We start from the raw sequence: 20,167 nt of genomic DNA, 5'->3' as shown, positions 1-20,167 counted from the left end.
TTGAGTTAACTGTCCCACATTACTAATATGTATGACAGGTACCAGTAAAATCCAGAGGATCATGATTTGACAATTAGATTCCTAAAAGCTAGAAAATATAGATCAGATCCGGATAAATTCCTAGATACAGATAAATGGCCAAATGGACATGAAAAATAGATCTATAACCAGCAACAATACTAAAACCACAATAATCTCTCAACAAAGAAAAGTCCAATACTGGATGACTTCATTACCAAATTCTACCAAACCTTAGAAGTTAATGCCAATGCTCTTCAAACTGTTCCATAAAATAGAAAGGAAAGGAATACAACTAAACCCATTCTAGGAAGCCAGTACTATCCTGCTGCCAAAGCCAGATAAGCATACAACAACAAAACTGTAGGCCGAATTCTCTGATGAATACAGATGTGAAAATTCTTTTCTGTTTGTTTTTGTTATTTTTCGAGACAGGGTTTCTCTGTATTGTTTTGGAGGCTATCCTGGAACTCACTTTGTAGACCAAGCTGGGCTCAAACTTACAGAGATCCGCCTGCCTCTGACTCCCGAGTGCTGGGATTAAAGGTATGTGCCACCAACGCCCAGCGATGTAAAAATTCTTAACAAAAATACTTGGAAACAGAATTCAAGAATACATTGAGGAGCTGGGAAGATGGCTCAGTGGTTAAGAGCACATGCTACACTAGGCATACTGACACATACCCTTAATCCCAGCCCTTGGGAGGCAGAGGCAGGCAGATCTCTGAGTTCAAGGCCAGCCTGATCTACATAGCCAGAGCTACACAAGAAAACAAAACAAAAAAGAGCTGCTTTTCTAGAGGACCCTAGTTCAGTTAATAATTGTCTCTAACTCCATCAGGGATCTGATGCCCTCTCCTGGCATCTATGGGTACCAGGCACACATTGTACAAATTCAAGCACACATGTATACACATTTTTAAGATATTCAACATACCATTAAAAAAATCATTAAAAACAATCCCGTCCATAATAGGTGTTTTGTTTATTTTATGGCTAAGAATAAAATTAACTAAGAAAAAGATCTACACAATGAAAACTACAAAACACTGTAGAAAGAAATTGAAGACAGGCACTGAGAGAGGCTTGAGGTCGAGTACTTCCTGCTCTTCCAAAGTACCCCACTTCAGTTTCCAGTACCCACATCTGCTTGTAACTCTATTCCAGGTGATGTGGTGCACACCTTAAACAAACACACACATACATATAAGTAAAAAGTTTTAAAAATCTTCAAATATGGAAATACATCCTCTCCAAAGTTCACTATTTGGAAGAATTCTACAATTGCATGCCCATGACACTCAAAGCAATTGATAGATTCAGCATAATCTCCATAACAATGTCAATGCCATTCTTCATGGAAACAAAAGCTAATCCTATAATTCACATGGAAACCTTAAGTAAAAAGAGCAAAGCTGGAAAGTTCACAGTTCTTGATTTCAAGGCAGACTACAGAACCAAGGTAACAAAAACAGTGTGGTATTAACATAAAAATGCACAGACAACAGAAAATCTAGAAATAAATCTTACATCCACAGTCAACTGATCCTTAACAAAGGTTCCCAAACAAACAGCGAATGGACAGCCTAACAAATACCACTGGGGCAAGTAGAACCGCACAGGCACAATATTGGATCTGGACCCTCATCTCTCACCACAACTAAATCAACTCAAAATGGATAGAAAGACTTAGTTTTCTGACTGTCTTGCTATACACCACAGATAACCTTGATTGAACTCATGATCCTTCTTCAACATACCAACAGCTGGGATGACAGGTGTGTATCACCATGACAGGGTCTGGACCTTAGTGTAAGACATGAAACTCTGAAATTACTACAGGAATAGAGGAAATATTTCAAAATCGACACGATGATTTTCTGATCATGGCTACAACATTTTAAAATTCACAGTTGAGCCAGGCAGTGGTGGTATACACCTGTAATCCCAGTACCCTGGAGGCCTGAGAGACAGGCAGATATCTGAGGCCTAGGCCAGCCTGATCTATAGATTGAGGTCTAGGATAGCTAGGATTATATAAATAAACCTTGTCTCAAAAAATAAATAAGGAAATAAAATAGACAGTTGAGATTATATCACAAGCAAAAGCTTCTAAACAGCAAAGAAAATGCTAACAAAGAGCATGAAGAATTAAAGCATCTGCTGTGGGTGGTGGCGCACGCCTTTAATCCTAGCACTGGGGAGGCAAAGGCAGACGGATCTCTGAGTTTGAGGCCAGCCTGGCCTTCACAGCTAGATACAGACCAGCCAATGAGACCCCGCTTCACAAATAAATAAACTGAAGGCACACAGGAAGGGCTCGGTAGGGACCTTGAGAGGCACAGGTCCTACACATGCTTTCATCTCAGAAACACTGCTGTTTGTCCACTCACCTTAAGCTCTAGGGATGTGATGCCAGAAGTCAGGCTTCCATTGGAGCTGGTGCACAGGGAACTGGAGTTGGCTAGACTTTGTAGTTTCTCCTCTTCCTGGGAAGAAGACAAATAGAACTAGCTACTGAAGATACACCCTCACTACCACATTCTCTCCCCCAACCTTCCCTCTTATCTCACCTCCCAGATCCTCCTGCTGTAGCCTCCTACCTACTTCCCAGAAGCCACCATTCTCCATGCTTCCCCACATTCCACACAGAAGCCTCTTCCTCCCACACTCTGGTCTGTGACAAGAGTGGTCTGATGAAGGTGTAAAGGGAATATGAGCCCAGCTTTGGACGGGAAGCAGAGTCCTACACCCTCCAAGTGTATCCAGACTCACAAACTGCTAGAGTCTAAGATCTGGCCCAGGTTCCAGGCCTGTCCTAAAGCAGAAGACCACCTCATTGCTCACCTTCAGCAGCTGGGAGATGATCTGCTGGCGGATTCTCAGCTTTTCTTGTTCAGTCCTTTGCCTGAGCCGATCCCGAGCCTGGGCAATCTCCACCTTGGCCTCCTCACGGGCCTGATGATAGTCTCGAAGCATCAGCTCAATGTCAGAGGGTGGGTGGGCTGATCTCAGTGCTGGTTCTGGGATCCTAGGGAGGTCCACAGGGTGAAAAGACACCTTCTAACATAAAGTACAGTCCTGTCCAACCCAGCAGGCTCAGCACAACCTCCTGCTATCTACAAAATCTTCATTCAACGTTCTTAGGACAGTTTTCTAGAAAGAGGAACAAGCCATTCTAAGACCCAGACACACAGACTTGCACAACATATGAGTCCCTCTGTCTAATGCTTTCCCATGGCTTTTTCTGCCCATCTCCTTCTGTGCCACTCTGCCCTAATCCCTCCTACACATCCTATTTCTATTTGTCCCAAACTCACATCTAGTTCAGTTTTTCCAGAGGCATGGAAAAGCCTTTGGGAAGTTCAAATTCCAGCCCTGCTTCCAAAGAGCCTGCTTCCTGAATGCTCCAGATTCACTCTTACCTCGTGGTCTCTACGACATCCTTCCTCAGCTGCTGCAGGTATTCTCGGCGTCTGCTAGGCAAGTCAAGTTCCCAGGTGGGGCGATCCTTGCTAGGCAGGAAGCTGAATTGTTTCTGGGGACTGAGGCTTCGTGTTCGACGAAAGTTATGAAGTCGTTCAGCCCTCTCTCTCCTGAGGGTCTCTATAGTCTTTTTCTGCCTGAGACAAAACGTGATTGATTCACTGAAGCTCGTCCTACATGGCCCTTCACCCTGAAGTTCTCTGACCCTGCGGAAGAACCCTGAGAGGAGCAAGGGCAGAGCTAACAGCTTACTATTAAGTTTCCTTGGGTCCTATCTTAATGACCCCTTCCTTCCCCTCCAGGCGCTTACCTGGTGTAGAGCTCCCCTGAAGAGGACATAGCAGGTTCTTGAGGAGCAAACACCTCTCCTGTCCCATTCTGCAGAACCTTCAGCAGGGCATCTGTCTCCCCGAAGCCACGGTGTAATTTTGCTTCTGTGAGTTCCACACTGAGTGAGGGTTTCTGGACCCCTACTTGCAAAGGGACATGCTCCAACCGGGGCCACTCAGGATCCTGGTTGTAGTTGTCAAAAGGTTGCAGGGGCCTTTGTGTTTGGTCTCCAGAAATGGAGTCACACCCAACCCCTAGATTCTCACTGAAATGCAGCCCTCCACAAGATCCATCCTGAACTCCATACCAGTTATCAAATTTGTTATGAACTGGGAGGTCCCTCAGGCTGTGATGCTGGAGACCAGGGGCCACACACACATGTGAACCAGGGCAGAGCAGCCCCACAGATTGGCAGGCCTGAACTGGCTCTACAGCAGGACTTTGAAGGCCTGTAGTATCAGAGATAGGACAAGGGCTAAGGGGTGGAAGACCTCTCCATGATAGATCCAGACTGGGCTGTGGCTCCACCATAAACCCTGAACTTTCATCCTCATTTGCTGCCCTGCCCTGCCACTGACTTGGCCTCCTACTGCTCTGTGGACCATGATCTATGGAAGCCACCTTCTCCGGCACAAAGCTGTCATCTAGCTTCAGGCTCCTGTGCCTTGGTGGAGGAGATGGCAGTGTGCTTTGGTCTCCAGTGGTGATCATGGGGTGAAGCTGCTGAGGGGCCTGCCCTAAGAAACTAACTTGGAGACTGGAGCTCTGCTGAGGGCTGCATGGAGAGCTAAAATCAAGAACTAAACCCTCAGAACTCTTTCCTAAGGAACTTTTGTCTTCTCTTTCCAGAGACCCAGCTCTCTGGGAGACACTTAACTCATTAGTGGCTTGAGAATTATCCATTAATGATCTTGGGCTACCAACAGCAAGGTCAGGACTGATGGCAATCTCCTGGACATCTGTGAGAGAATGAGCTGAAGGAACCAATAGAGTCAAACAGGCTAAGGTGTTGCTCAATTCCTGGGTGCTGGCACTAAATGTAAGGATTGGAGAGGAAGCCCTGTCCACCAGCTGAGCACTCAGGGGTCCTGGCTTCTGGGTATCAGGCTCCTGGGTGAGCTCTGGAGCACCAAGGAAGAGTCCTGAGTGGTGGGGGATGCTGGGACTGTTGACCACCATGGAAGATTCCTCTGGCTGCAGGCTGGGAGGTGGGGAACCATCAGTAGAAGCTGGGGGGCTCACAAAAGTAAGGTTCTGAGACCTCAAGCATGGTGAGGACATGGGAGGGCTCTGCAGTTTATATCGGGTGCTTCCTTCATGGAGATCTTGGGGCTCTGCTGCCTCCTCTGCCCCTCTCTTGTGAAACATTCCTGGGACATCTTCCTTTTCTTGAAACATGGTGATACCTGAGTCCATCACTTCAAGGATCACATTGACTTCCTGAGGCTTGACCTCTGGGGACTGGAAGGACAAAGGAGGTAAGGCCAGGTCCGTCTGGATGCCCTCATCCACTGTGGTCTGAGTAGAACCATCCATCATGAAGGCCTGCGGGGCCTCATCTGGGGAGTTGCTCTTAATGCTCTGCTCCTTTGGGACCACACTTGGCTGTGAGAGACTCCCAAGCAGCTCAGAAGTGCTGTGCAGAAGCTGTGAGAGGTGGAGAGAAAGGTTGTGCATGCTGGTCCAAGAGGCCAATTCAGAGTCTGACATTGTCCTGGCACCAGGCTGAGCAGATATATCAGTGCAACTCCAGTGGAGCCTGCTGCCCAGAGTCTGTGTTCCCTGCTCAAAGCAATTCATCCTGGTCTTCCTCAAAGCACAGGCTGTCTCAGATGGGCAGAGCAGTACAATCTCATCTACTGGAGCTGTGGCACTCCCTCCAGCCAGAGACAGCTCACTCCTCAGACAGCCTATTTCCTCAGAAGAGCCCCTGAATGGGGGTCTCTTGTCAGGATCCAAAGTTGGGGCAACTCCTTCAGAGCCAATCAACATATGGGGCTTCTCCACAGCAAGTGAGGAACTCTGTATTTTCCAGCCTTCGTTTGAACTTTGGTCATTCTCAATACTGTTGCACATGTTTGACAGGTCCTGACTTTGTGTGTAAGTACTGAGATGGGAGTGAAATGGGGATTTCTTGCCATCTAGGGCACTGTTTGTACTAGAGCACTGAGCCATATCCGATGGTATTAAGCTTTGGGGTTTCTGGCTACAAGAGACATCAACTACGCTTCCAAACACGTATTGCTTCCAGCCAATATGCACAGGTTCCTGTGGACACCAGGGCAGGACATAGGGATTTGTGTCACTAGAACCAAAGGGCAGCACTTCTTTGTCCACCTGAGTGTGCCAGTTCTCTGGCATACCCTGGACATTCAGTTTATCTGTCTTTCCTTGATGGGCCTGCTCCAAAGTACCAGGTATCCCCTTAGTCATGAAATCAGGGGTTGGCATACATGACACAGTGGAAGATGTTGGATAAGGAGGAATGACAGGTTTCAGGGGCCTGTGATCAGTGGGGCCATTGTTCACATTACATGGAGCTCTCGGATTGCAATTCTGGGTCTTTGGAGATGTTGACATTGGCTTTTCTGAGCAATGGCCCCTGAGATGTGGGCTCCACAATCTTTTTGGTGCCTGTGCATCTTCATCTGCTGGGAAAGGAGACTCCACACTCAAATTTAATTCATGAAGAGATCTAGATGAGCTGACCACAGAGAAATGAGGTCTAGGGGAGTACCTGGCATGTTTAGGGCCAGAGAAGACTGCAATCACAGGAAGTGAGTGCCTGTGGCGGAGAGCCAGCTGCTCCCTTCCAGAGTAGAGTTGGTCAGGAGTCTGGGCAACAGGCTGGGATGTTTCAGTTTGCCCCAAGGGCAGAGAAACTATGTCTTCAAGGTCTGAAAATAAAGTTTGGGACACAGGAGACTTGGTCACAACTATCTCCACTTTTTCACTATCTCTAGTATGAGAGCCATCAAAGCCACCCTCATTTGAAGATGCTAGATTTCTGACCTGGGCATGGTCTTTGCCATCTCCTGAAGCCTGATCTCTTTGTTGCTCTTCTTCCTCCCACGAAGTCTCAATCTGAGTGTGGCAGGTGTGTTTTAACATATCTATAAAATTGGCTTGGGAACCCATGCAACTGTGACCCCTGACCTCAGTGGAAGGTTGTGTCTTTTCTGAACAGCATCTGGTGATGCTTCCTAAATGTCCATACTGAGCTGCTATCACCACCTCACCATCGACAGATCCTTCATTTAAATTTAGGGTATGAGGTCCTTGAATCACCACAGGAGGTTCTGACTTGGCTTGCAAAGCCTGTATATTCTCCCCTACAGAGTTATCCTTCAAAGTCTTCAGTGGCTCAGAGTGCGAGCATACAGGACTGGGTGGATAAGCATCCTGAATGCTAGCCTTCTTCCCTGAAGTCCTTTTCTCAGAACTTTCAACTGACTTTCCACCAGCAACTGCATGGGTGAGACAATTTGCCTTCACTTCCGAGGTGGAAGGAGGATAGCAGCTTTGAGCTGGAGAGGAGACAGCAGCTGCAGTGGATAGGTTGGGAATGCTGCTGTCTACAGGCCCAAATTCTACATTAACACATTTGTGCTTAAGGTCATGTTCCAAAAACACCTGAGAGTCTTTGGGAAAGCTCTCTATTGTTCCGTCCATTTCACAGGCCTTAGATGGTACTATGAAATGTGAGTAGGCAGGATGTGGAGCAGCCCGAGGAGTTTCCTTCCTAAGGAAACCATCTTTATAACATGGCAGAGTGGAGGGATGAGAGCAGCAGGCATGAACAGCAGTAGGTTGAGAAGCAGTTAGTTGAGGACAAGGAACAGTTCTGTTCTCTTCCTCCTCATAAGATAAGCCAGGTGGTCTGCTGCCTCCAGTGCTACCCTCAAAGACAAGGCACTCTTCTGGGCACAGACCTGGAGTGTCTTCCTTAACTCTGCAAAGATGCAGGATAGGTCTTTGATCTAGCAATGACCTTGGAGTCTTGCTGTCAGCCCCACAGACTTCTGCCAGGCCAGAGTCAACATGTTTCTGCTTGATAGGATGCCACCTATGCGCTTCTGCTTCAACCTTTCTAGGAGCTCCTGGATGAACAGCATATGACTTTGGACTTGCTTTCATTTCTTCAAAGCCAGTAGAAGCATCCAAGCACTGGATATGGTCTTGCTTAGACCCTGAGAGGCCTATAGAATTACCAACACTACAGATCGCAGACTGACATTCAGAATGGACTGCTTTTCTTTCCTGTGTGGTCACTAAGATTTTACCTGAGCCTCCTCCACATGTACCATCTGGACTTCTAGGTTCCTGATACTCTGGGATGCAGTCCTGACTATCAAAGGATATACCCGCTGCAGTTTTCCATTCACCTAACTGACTTTGCCCATGCATAATCCTGTCAGGATCATCACAAGAAGTTTGAGAAGGTAAGACAGACACTTTCTCTGATCCTACCTTCCTGTCCTGCTCTACAGCTGGTGTAGAAAGAAGCCTGTCTGGGGCCAAAGGATCAACAGAGGACAGTGTTCTGGATGTTCCTTTCTTTTTCTTTATGACTTCAGAAGAATCAGACCATCCACTCACTCCCCTTGGTTCTCCAGTACAATGTCTTTTTTTGAGATCTGTGACGACATGGGGAGAATCCAGTAAATGATGCCCTGGTCCTCTGTCAGTTTCAGGATTGGGCAGATGCTGAAAGCCCCCTGCACTGGGAGGCGTGGCTTGGGCTTTCCTCTCAGCAGCCAACAGGTCTGCAGACACAGCAGATGGAGAAGCTACATGCAGTCCTTGGGCTTCACCCTCAGTCCTGGTGTTGTCCCACCCTAACTTAACTATTTTCTTCCCAGGCCTACGAGAAGCCTCCGAAAAACACTCTTCTTGTGAAGTCTCACAAGAAAGGACTGTCCCCTCAGCCGCAAAGTCATTAAGCTGCTTCCTTTGGGCTTTTGCCTGTCTAATCTCTGCCAAGATAGCCAGACATATGGATGCGTGGATAGAGGAGTCGGGTAGGGGCAGAGGCTCTGGATCAGGTGCCCTCAGGAGAGACGAAGATATTAAGCCAGCACTGCTAGCAGGCTGTTGGTCTTCGGACGTCTCTGCCTTCTGCCTTTCCTCCTCACCATGGTCACTGTCTTCTTGTAAGAGGAAACTAACCCTCTTCTCAGTCTGCCTTGAAACCCCATGCAAGGAACTGGTTTTTATTTCTTTTTGTACAGTTGCCTCATATTCAGAACCCAAAACTTCTTGGGTAGCCAAACCTATTGAAGTGACTCTGAAGTCCCCTCTCTGGTGTTCTTGGGGGCTAGTGCTTACTGCTATCCAGTCCTCTGCCTCTATGCTCTCTGGTGTAACAGACTGACCATTAGCTCTCATGACCATGGGTGTCACAGATCCACACCAGGCAGTGTGTGCAGTGGAAGCATCCCCTGTAACACTTCCCTGTGGGATACTGCTTCTGGCCCCTCCACTATAATCCTGATGCCCTACTCCAGTTGCCAAAGAACTTCTATTAATTTTCAACATTGTAGGCTCTAACATGTACTCAAATAAAGACATGCCTTTGGTATCGGAGGCATACAAACAGCCTCTTGGCAAGCTTGGAGAATGCAAGGGTTGAGTAGCACTTCGTTCTGCATAAGGAAGAGCTGCAGAAAAGCCTGTTTGGTTATGGTATGGGGAGACAGTCTCCTGGCTGGAAAATGTGCCCTTACACTGATGGCTTGGAGCAGAAAGTTTCTGGGTCAGTGAGATCATATTCTCTTCTTGTAGGTTCCCTCTCTCTTCCATTGCCAGTTCTTCAACTCTCCCATGAGCTTTTGTATCCTGTAACCTTGAATCACTTGGGAGTTCAACAATTTGGCTTTCTTGAAAACTGTCCATGGTCTCTGGTTCCTCAAGATTTCCCAAGGTCCAAGCCTGGTCTTGGAAGTCTGCTGATGCTTTTAGATGGTCATCATCCTGCTCAGGAGAGCTCTCTACACTGGGCTGCAATGGTAGAGTTCTAGCTAACACTTCCATTCTCCTTGAGTGAAGGGAAATGTTGCTAGGCTCTCTAAGAGTTATGCTCTTCCCCAAAGAATCACACGTATTCTTGGCAAGTCCCTCTACTCCAGGTGGTGGGTGTGAGTGTTCACTCTCAGACTGTTTCTTTTGTGCATATCCCCCTAATCTGAAGGGGCTTCCTACGATTTTCTGAGCCTGAGCATTATTACTGGCAGCATTGTTACCCTCCATTTCCTTACCTTCCCTGTCTCCAAAGATACCATCCTCTATCTGTATTGGAAAAGATGGCTGATTATTAAAGAATAAATGTTTTCCAGAACTTTCTGGAATCAGGACATGGTCAGCCCTCTCCTGGTCCTGTAGGGCTTGGAGCATAAACTCTGTACTTGGTGTTTGGGAAGCATGAAGCTGCTTGTTATGCTTGGATTCGATTTCTAAGATGCCAGTTTCCAGCTGCATTACACTTCTCATCAGCCTAGCCATTTCATCAGCATTGTTAACTCTCTTGCTCTGTTTCTCTCCCAAAGGTTCTTCTTTGGACTTTATTTCTTGTGACTGCCCATGGGCCTTGCATACAAGAGGCTTTCTTTCCTGAGAACACATAACCAGATGGCATCTTTCACAGGTATACTGGGTTCCTGAAAGACTGGACTCTTCTTGGATGTCTTTGGAAATCACTTCCCTGAGAAGCACAGTTTCATTTCTCTCTTCCCACTTGTGAGTTGGATTCCCACCTCCTGCCATGATCACAGGGCTGCATACTCGACAGTGGAGTGATCTGGATTCCAAAGAAACAGCCGTTTCCTCTGGTATTACCTTCTTCAGGTCTAAACTGGTGATTTTACCAATGAAATCAGACCTGGTTCCAGAAGACTGGCTGTGCACACCACAGGCCTGCACCTGTGGTGGGAGTGGGCTCTGTTCTTCCCCTCCTGCCTTGGAATCACAAATGAAAAGCAAAGTCTTTGACTCAGTGCCATCAAAGGCAACACTGCAGTGATGCCATGCAGAGGCCCCTTCTCCTTCCTTGTGGACCGAGAGGCTGTACTTTTTATTTAAAATTCCAAGTTGATTTCCACATTCACAAACTTTAAGGCTGGTAGAAGGGAGATGATGTCTATTATGAGAAACAAAACAGTAAGCAGAATCGAGGTTTCCTTCCTCACTAATATTGCTAGAGCATTTCTCCAGTTCTTCAGTAACAACTTCTGTGTTCAGATTAGTTGGCCTCTTTGTTGTCACCTGCTGATATGAGTCAATCTTGGAATTCTGGCTACGTGACAACTTGGGTAAATTATTCTTCCAGTAAGTTTTCTGGAGGACTTGATAGCTATGACCAAAGCCCCAGGCTTCCCTGGGGGGTGGGGATGGTACCCAGGCTTCCCTGCAGGCTGGAATCTCTAAGGCAGTTTCTGTCAGGGCATCCCTGCTTTTGGTTACATAGAATGTTTCCAAGGGAGGAGGCTGCAGAGAAGATGGGAAAGGACTCCAGGGAGCAGAGTGCAGGAACAGCTCTGGACCTGAAGGGGGAGTGCAAGAAGTGTCTGTATGTGCTCCAGCTGTTTCCTTGGCTTGCTGCTGAGAATCTGGCTTCTCTTCCAGCAGTGGGTGTGGGTGGCTGTGGTGACTTAACACTCTTGGAGGGACAGCAGTGTTTTTCCTGAGAAGAGCCCCATCTTGGGGCCACTGGTCTGCTTTGGTGGCTAATGTATCATGATTGTGATAAGCCTTCTTCTGGAAGAAACACTGCCCAGAGGAAGTTGTCAGCCCAGGGTTCTTGCTACCCTGAAGGAACCCTTCCAAGCTGGCCTGTTTGACGTCCCATGCTTCTGTCACATAATTTGGTATCTTGTTTCCTGTTGTACAGCTCTGTGCATTGATAGATCCAGAAGTCAGTGATTCTAGGTCTGTGGAGTATGCCCCATTATTACTCACCTTCTCGACAGTACTCAAGAGATCAGAAGCACTTTCTAAGTTGGCACTCAAACTATCATGGTCTTTCTCAGCTCTTAAGTGCCTGATTTTTGACAGGTGGACTGGAAAGTAGCTGAAATCTAAATTTTTAGATATCCCAGAGCCAACTGGCAAGTGAGTATCTACTTTTTCAGAAGCTTCAGCCAGGGAGCTAGAGTCTTCCTCCAGGAAGGAGAAAGCTGGCCTGGGTTCTCTCACAGCATCCAAAACAGAATTAGAGAGTTCAAGGAGATATTTTTGCTGAAGAGCAGCCCAGTCCTTCTCACGAATAGTGCCTACATGAGTCAATGAGGTGGCAGAGGGAGCCAGCACACTTGACATGTCAGAATTGTGTGACTCTTCAGAAATGCCCTGGTAGATCATGTCAGAAATTTCTTTGCCCTGAAAGACACAATCAACTGGCTGAAGGAGCCTTTGACTTCCACAAACTGAAGGCTTGAATGTATCAGAAGTAGAGGTTGTGTACAAATCTGAACTGCAGGGTGGCTGCTCAGCACTGCCTTGGAGCAGTTTGCAGCTATGTGGCAGGACTGTACTTGGTGGTGTTACTTCTTCGATGTTTAGCCAGTGTCTAGGCATCTCATTATAGGGCTGAATTTCATGTACATCAGGACTTGGACATAAAGACTGTACAGTTGCTGAGGGGCTGCTGAGATTGACCTTAGAGTCACAAGAAAACCATGAATCCACAGATACCAGGGGGCTCTCTCTTGCAAGCTGCATGCCTTGGAGAAAGTTGGCTTGTTCGGAATAGTTTGCCGCCATTTCTGACTCAGGCTGCTCACAGTGGGGCTGGAAATGAGGATCAAGGTAAAATGAATTTCTCTTTGGCTGGAAGGCATTTGGCCTGACTCCTGTTCTGTGGTTGACAGGGCTAGGCCTGCATGTTGCCTCCTGGTCTACTGCAGCTAGGGTGGCCTTCTCCAGGTGCCAAAAAGTCTCTGTAGGCATCTCATCAGCAGAACCAAGGAAAGGCTCCTCCTGCCTGTCTTCTTCCAGTTCCTCAGCATCAATCAGGCTGTCCAAGGAAAAGCTCCTATGTGCTAGAGCACATAAGCTACTGTCAGAGGGCTTGGGGAGGTGTCTTATAGAGAATGAAATTCTGGCCCTTGACTGCCCATGGTCCACGGAGGAATATTCACCCCCTGAGTTTTCTGGGGGGCTTTGGTACCCTTTCTCGGCAAGTGAATCCTCAGATATTTGACTGTTGTCACTTTCAGAGCTTTCTTGATCTGGAAGATTCCATTTTTCCTGAAGGTCTTCTGGCTTCTGCAGCTCCTTTGGGACTTTAGCATAGACGTAAGAGAGAGAATCCACTGAGTAACTGCTATCAGTGTCAGATAAATCATTGTCCTTTTCTCTTACACAATCTATCATAGGTCTGGAATCTGTGAAGGAGGCCAGAGTGTCTGGATTCCCTGTACTAGGTTGTCTTTTTAAAGGACTACCATGAGGCAAATGAGAGAACTTTTTAGCAACGTCTCTGCCCCTAGCTGGCAGCACCATCTGGTGTTTTTTTGATGTCCTAATTGGAGGAGATGGTTTGGATTCTGCCTGAAAAGTCTTGACTACTTTCCCATGCCCAGCTGCTTGCTCAGATTCACTGAGATAAGTAGAGTGGGAAGTGGTTTCCTTAGGAGGCTTGTAGGTCTCACAGCTCCCTTCTTCTTGCCATCCAATTTGTGTGTTGACAGAGACTACTAGTCCCTTAGCCCTTCTAGCCTGTGTAGCAGTGGTCCTTGAACCATCTCTTGGCTTTAGCTTCTTAGTCACTAAGCCCTGGGAGGACATCTGACAGGGATGCTTGCCCAATGTCTCAGTTTCCTGGATGTTGACAGACTCGTGACTCACAGTGAGACAGGAGACTCCCCTTCTGGTTGAGGCTCCCCTGGTTGGATAGAGCTTTCTCCAGCCTGATAGATGGAGGCTGTTCCTGCCCAGGCACCCTATCCTTGGAGGGTAAGCAGTAACTTGGGGGATGGAATCTGCTGATAGGGTTTTCTCTGGTATTTGGTGAGTCAGGTCAGGCACAGGTGGTGATATGGTGGAAGGATTCCAGTTCATGAAAGCACTGTGAAGATAAGGAAAGCCATTTCAGAAAAGTAATGTCCTATCATTAGAAGGAATATGGCATTCCACTTGGTTGGCTTGAAAGAAGGTGGGAAGCAGGCAATATCACTCACTGTATCCTACAGTCCTCAGCTTGATACATACAGAAGCAAACTGTTGACAACAGAGCCCTGGCTTTCAGAAGTCTCAGATACATACTGTCACTCAACCCCTACCCTCAACTGCTATTGTAGGAAACTTAAATGAATTATATTTCAAGAAATTAGTTATGTAAGGAAAGCAGGAACAATTTTAAAACTATAAAGGCCCAAGCATATAAATCCATGAAATGGGACCACTTACAGAACTGACCCCTTCTACACACTGATAAGAAATAGGAAAGAATGACTATGAGAACTTCAGACTTAACAGTGGCAGGCAGTATATAAATCCAACTAGATCTTGATTTGAAAAATCAAAACACACTTGAAGCCACTTGGGAAAACAGAGTGTGACCCAAGTTTTAGATTCTATCAAGCTATCAACCTTGACCTTCGTAGATATGATTTGGTAGGTATGACAGAATGCATCTTTAGAGGTACATTCTTACAGATGTGATGTTAAAATGACATGATGTTGCTTTAACTACTTGGGAAGGGAGGGTGGTAGGGCTAGAAATGAAGGGGCACACCTTTCTAGTTGCTGAAAATAGGTGCTGTATAAGTCACTCCACTTTTTGCATGTTTAAAGTTTTTCTATAATTAAAAGTTGTGTTTTCTGCCCAGTTATTTAAAGAACAGAGAGGTGAGCAAGAAGACCAGTAACAGACACCGTGTGATTCTTCTGGGCAAGGCAAAGGATTCACAGAACAGGTTGTGTGGTTCTACTCCAAGGAATCTGGGAGATAATAATATGCTTCCCATCCTGTGACAGCAGAAAGGGAGAGAGGAGCTGAGGCAGATCCAAACATGAACCCGGGAGTCATGAGGGAGTTCAGGGAAGAGGCAGTCTGTAGAATCAAGGAAGCCTGTGGAGTAGGACATAGAGGAAGCTGCATCTAGACAGTCTAGGTCTAAAACACACATGCAAATAAGGCAAGTTCCTTCAAAAGAAGAAATGATCTGGGAGCAAGAACAGTTCTGCAAGAACAAGAACAGCCTGATTGTATAAAGATATGCAGACAAAGGAGAGAAGCCTGAAGGACCGGAGGAAGAAACCTGCCTCTCCACCTCACAGCTGAAGAAGCCCTGGGGAGTAAAGAACACTGCCCAGTTAACTCCAGCCACTGCTCCTGGTGCACGTCACTGGTACCTGTGAGGCTGGGACAAGCGTTGGCTGCAGAGCCTTTGGAGGCTCAGAGAGCTGCAAGTTGTCCATTTGCTTCTACTCTGAGAACCTGGTCCTGAGGTGTTAGAGCTGCAGACACAACTTGGAGCCTTGGAGGCACCATCATCCTGGAGCCAGTAGAATGCCCTGAGCTGTTCCAGTCTCCTTTGGGTCTCTAGTAGCCTCCGCTTCTTAATAATTCTCTCCAGCTGGAATGAAACCTTTTTCTGCCTGATGTTCCACACTGTAGCCCAAGAAGTGCGTCTCCCCAAGCACTGTAGCTGTACCACCCTCTTCTGGCTTTGAACCAGTGTGGATGGTAGAATCTGAGGAACTGTTGGAAGACAAACATCAGGTGCCACTAAGGCCTCAAGTTCTTTCTCTTCTCCACTGTTGTCTTCTTGCTGTATCTCCTGTAAGGTGGCTAGCCAGGTCTCTCCTCTGAGACGCCACTGCTGGTCTGGGAACCAAAAACACCCAGAGAGAAGGTCAACACTTTCTGCCTATGGCTGCCTGGACTCAGACATCTCCAGCTATGGCCAGAGCTGTGAGGAGTAAGAAGGGTTGGATAGAGTGACGTGGCAAGTGAGAACTACAGGGCTTTCTTACTGAAGGGGAAAGAAAGGAAGATGTGTAGGCCTCAATATAACAGTGGACAAGTGGGGCAGGCAGAAATGCACGGACAAGCGCATCGCTGGAGGGAGCCAGCAGAAGGTGCATCATTCTGAGGGGCCATGGAGAAGTCCACTTGCTTATTTCCAGCCCCCATGTATGAGCTTCTGGTCTCTAAAAGAAGGGAGAGAACTCCCAGTACAAAGGATTCCATCATATCATAAAGACAACAAAGAACAGAATACAGAAGGTTGGCAGCTTAGAACTGAAGAAGGCAGGTAAAGCAGACACCTTAGACAAAGACACCTACTGTCTTTTATCTTCTGGCTGTTATGTGTCTTGTCCCATTCTGGTTCCTTCTGAACTCTACTCTGACCTATGTCTTGCTGTCTCAGATCCTCCACATAGCACTGCTGTTGCTCAGTCTGGGCTCTGTGGGATATCTTGCCATTTCTTGATGTCTGCTGGTTCTTTTCACTCTCCTCTTGTAGCACTTTCCTGTGACAAAAGTCCACCCTAGCAAACCAAACTCAGGACAAAGGGGTGGGAGACTTAAGTGCCTCTGAGAGTACTTGTGAATTCAACAGGGTAGAAAGGACTTAAGACATCTGGCAACTTGAACCAAATAGGTGTGTTGTCACAGGCAACTCATGAAGTCATAGTACAGGAACAGAGAATAGTCATTTAACTACCATATTCTTAGAATTGTGAGTTTACCAGAAACCCAAATTCACTTTCATAAGGAAATCATGAGAGTAAAACAATTTTTTTGTTAATTTTTTTGTTTATTTTGTTTTTGAGACAGGATATCTCTATGTAGCCCTGGCTGTCTGGGAACTCACTACACGGAACAGGCTGGCCTTGAACTAACAGAGCTCCACCTGCTTCTGCCTCCTGGGTTCTGGAATTAAAGGCAAATGCCACCACACCTGGCTCATAAGGAAATCAGAAGAGTAAAACAAATGTTAAAGGTACAGAAAGCTGGGTGTGGTAGGACATGCCTTTAACCCTAATGTTCTGATGGCAGAGGCAGGAAGTTTATGAGTTTGAGGTTAGTTTTCCTGTCTCAAAAATAAGTACAATGAAAGACAAAAAAAATATGCTTTAGCTAAATCAAGCAGCTCTACCTAGGCTGGGAAGATGGCTCAGTGGATAAAGCATTTGCCATGTGAATATGAGGACCAGGAGTTGGATCCCCCAGAATACACATAAAAGCCAAGCAAGCATGATAGCTACCAGGAATCCCAGCAGAGGATCCCCAGGACAAGTTGACTAGTCTAGAATTAGAAGTTCTGGGGTCAGTGAGGGACCCTGCCTCAATAAATAGAGTGGAGTCATTGAGAGACACTGATGTCAACTTTAGGCCTACATACACACACATACCCCAAACATGTGAACACATACAGAAGAGCTCTATCCTTTAAAAATGAAAGAATTAAGGGTTTCTACTAAAATTCCCCCAGGAAATACAGAAAAACTTCAGAAATACTGGGAAGAAAACAATGTTAACCCAAAATATTTTGTACGTATATTTACATGTCATGCTTGTATTACTATTTCAAACTTGAGCCACAGTAATGGCTGAATTATAAACATAAACCCATCAAGTGAGGCTTAGATAAGCCCAGCTAAAACATATAGAACACCTAATTCAAGTGGCAGAGTGGGGACCCAAGTGATCTGAACCCCCTGGGTTACTCAGTTTCTTTCCCCGAGTGTTTCCCCAGTGCTCAGGTTACAACTTGTTTTTTCACAGGAGAGTTCTCATCCCTTCTAAGGAGGCAACAGCTGCAGCAGTTCTGCATGGGGCTGCAAGGAAAACTGTACAGGATGACAGGGTGCTTACCCAAGCTGCCACACAGCCTCAACCAGAAGGATGCCCTGCAGTACATTTTTCAAGTTCCCTGGTAGCTAAGGACCAACATCTAACAATGGCTGCCTTTCATCTTAGGTAATTCCAGCATTCCTGGTATACTGACTGGTCACCTTGCCAGGACTCTGCTGTACCCTCTACTCTCTCTGGTGATTGACCTCTACAAATCCAGGGACCTCACAGAGTCTGCAGCAGAATTTAGTGGTGGCTAGTTGCTACTGTAGCAGCAGTGAGAGCTTCTGTGTTCTAGACATTTAAAGATAAGCCCCCAATCCCCAACCCCAAATGAGAAACACAAAGAACACAGGCAACAGTCTTTGAAGATAAAATTCCTCCTTGGTCCAGATCACTACTACAAGGAGAAAATGGCCAATTTCCTCCAGCTTAGAAAAAGCTCTGGCCCTCTGAAATGCTCCCCCAGTGATAAATGATAGGCAGCAGCCAGGACGAGGCAGCCCTGGAGCCAAGTCCAAGTAACAGTAGAAGGAAAGACTGCCCACAAATCCAGACTGGGTCATGCAATTTCCTCTGTCAGTTCCACTCCCTGGCCTCTTCGTTCAGTCATTAGCTTGAGCACCATACCACCTGTCCAAGGGCTGGCACCAAATGCTGGCTACAGTAGATGGATAGGCCCGGCACAGGCTGCAGGCCCCTCAACCTGGTGCTGAATGGTAGGGGCGGTCCATGGGAGAGGGCTGGATTCTGAAGTCCTTCACTGTCCTCCAGATAAAAGAGCAAAGCCATGCCAGCTCCCATGGAGCTGAGGAGCACTCTGGGGAGGATGGTGAGCTGCCTGAGACAAGAGGACAAGGAAGAAAGGAAAGCAGCTTTCCTGGGCAGCTCGTACCTAGAGCCTCACAGTCATTGGGGACATGGGCCCATTCAACTCCTTTAGTCCTTATCACAGGATCCCTGGGAAGTGGATAGCCACACACTCTAGAGGTAAGGAAACAGGCTGAGAGTAAGTGACTTGCCTGAGATCACTCAGCTTTTATGTGGTAGGGTCAGATATGAATCTGTTTACCAAATTCCAATGCACCTTTTCTATATCCATAGCTCTTTAAGTTGCAGTGTTGTTCCCTCTAAACTCTGCACTCTAAGAAAAACCAGGCCTTCCATCTGTCTTACTAGAGAAACCTTACCCGAAACAAAGTCTCCTTCAAAGCTTCCCCACAAACAAGAAAACCCTCTCTGAGAAAACAAGAACTTCAGGCTTAGTCCCAAATTCTTCTTGGCCTTGGTACCTTGTGTCAGCTTTTCCAACTTGCCCTTCACCACACAGGACCACACTCCCTTAAACCTCTGTTGTAGCAAAGTTCAACCTGTGAGCAGCTCTGTGAGGGTGCATCGCTGCTCATCCAACAGCTCCCATTATCAGTGTCAGACCAAGTCTATGTTCCTCTTCCATCTAATGTTCCTCCAAAGAGGCCAAGAACCACAAGAACCTGCTGTGAATCCTGTGTTGGAGGTGCTTGGTGGTCTTGCTAGTGATCTCACTGGTACCAAGTCCCCTGTTAAACTTTCCTACAGTTAGACATGATGGTACTGGTCAGTCTGGCTAAAAGGAACAAAAGAGCTTCCAGGACAAACCCACCAGGTATCCAGGCTGAGAAGGAGATTCTATATGGAAAGAATAATGATGAAGTAGAAAACCAGCTGCTGTCAACTGCATATAAAACTAACTCAAGACTTCATTTATCACAAAGCAGGTGAAGCAGGAGCGAGGGCGGAATCTCAAGATGTTTTCTTATTGTACTCATAAGTCCTGTTCCCTTATATGCATAGCTCTGCATTGTTGGTTATGAGAGAATAAAGAAGGAATTCATTCTTTAGAATCCAGAGGAAGCCATATATTCTGGAAGCTAACAGATACATATTATGAGCTCATGCACCAGGATTTAAAGGGAACCCTGGGGAAGTGAGATTTAGAAGCAGTACCAGAGATGTATGCTAACACCTCCGGGTTAAATCTTGTTGACAGGGGAGATACATATCTTTCAGAGAAAAGAATGAAAACCAAGCAGGAAGCAAATGAGGGTCATGGCTACCTCCCTGCCAGCTACAAACTCAGCAGCCAGCTCAGCATTTTCAGATTACTCACAGTTTTTCGTAGCCGGAGCAAACACTTGAGAGAAATGGCTTGAGAAAGGGTTCATCCTAGCCCCCAGTTCAGAGGTCCCAGTCTATGGGAGACCACCTCCACAGCTTGGGCATGAGCATGCTAGGGAGCATATGTGGTGGTGTAAAGCAGCGGCTTGCCTCATGGCTAATGGGAAGTGGAGAGGGGGCTGGAGGAGGATGTGGAGAACAATGCACACCCAAGTATACACCTCCAGTAACCTACTTCCTCCATTTCCACCCTACCTCCTAAAGGCTCTGGACCCTCAAAAGTCATGCCACAAGATGGAGCCTGGAGGGAACATTTTATTTTCAAGTCATCACACCTGCCCAAGTCAATCTGGAGCAGACTTGTTCTGACTG

The 20,167-nt window shown here is 46.7% G+C and overlaps 1 protein-coding gene and 1 long non-coding RNA gene across 10 annotated transcripts in view; one reads left to right on the top strand and one right to left on the bottom strand.

The window, feature by feature from the left end:
* Stard9 (StAR related lipid transfer domain containing 9) overlaps positions 1 to 20,167 on the bottom strand; it is a 77,521-nt gene that overhangs the window by 6,958 nt on the left and 50,396 nt on the right. For 7 of the 9 annotated variants that reach the window (XM_040746114.1, XM_040746116.1, XM_040746115.1 and 4 more), the window contains 6 exons: positions 16,124 to 16,311; positions 15,187 to 15,661; positions 3,815 to 13,897; positions 3,444 to 3,641; positions 2,866 to 3,049; positions 2,412 to 2,507 (listed from right to left, as the gene is read on the bottom strand). In XM_040746114.1, coding sequence (XP_040602048.1) covers positions 2,412 to 2,507; positions 2,866 to 3,049; positions 3,444 to 3,641; positions 3,815 to 13,897; positions 15,187 to 15,661; positions 16,124 to 16,311 — 11,224 coding nt within the window. Of the gene's footprint in view, positions 1 to 984; positions 1,202 to 2,411; positions 2,508 to 2,865; positions 3,050 to 3,443; positions 3,642 to 3,814; positions 13,898 to 15,186; positions 15,662 to 16,123; positions 16,312 to 20,167 lie in introns of those variants that run through there. The other 2 variants (XM_040746120.1, XM_040746119.1) reach the window with 2 other exon arrangements.
* On the top strand, positions 15,660 to 19,521 carry LOC121140490. The gene is made up of 2 exons (XR_005877348.1): positions 15,660 to 16,091; positions 17,570 to 19,521. It is a non-coding gene; the product is annotated as an uncharacterized LOC121140490 (long non-coding RNA).

Source organism: Mesocricetus auratus, unplaced genomic scaffold (assembly GCF_017639785.1).
Source record: "Mesocricetus auratus isolate SY011 unplaced genomic scaffold, BCM_Maur_2.0 Super-Scaffold_100004, whole genome shotgun sequence".
Classification (NCBI taxonomy): Eukaryota; Metazoa; Chordata; class Mammalia; order Rodentia; family Cricetidae; genus Mesocricetus; species Mesocricetus auratus.
The sequence above is the reverse complement of the archived record's forward strand: the minus strand, read 5'-3'. Positions and strand labels throughout refer to the sequence as shown.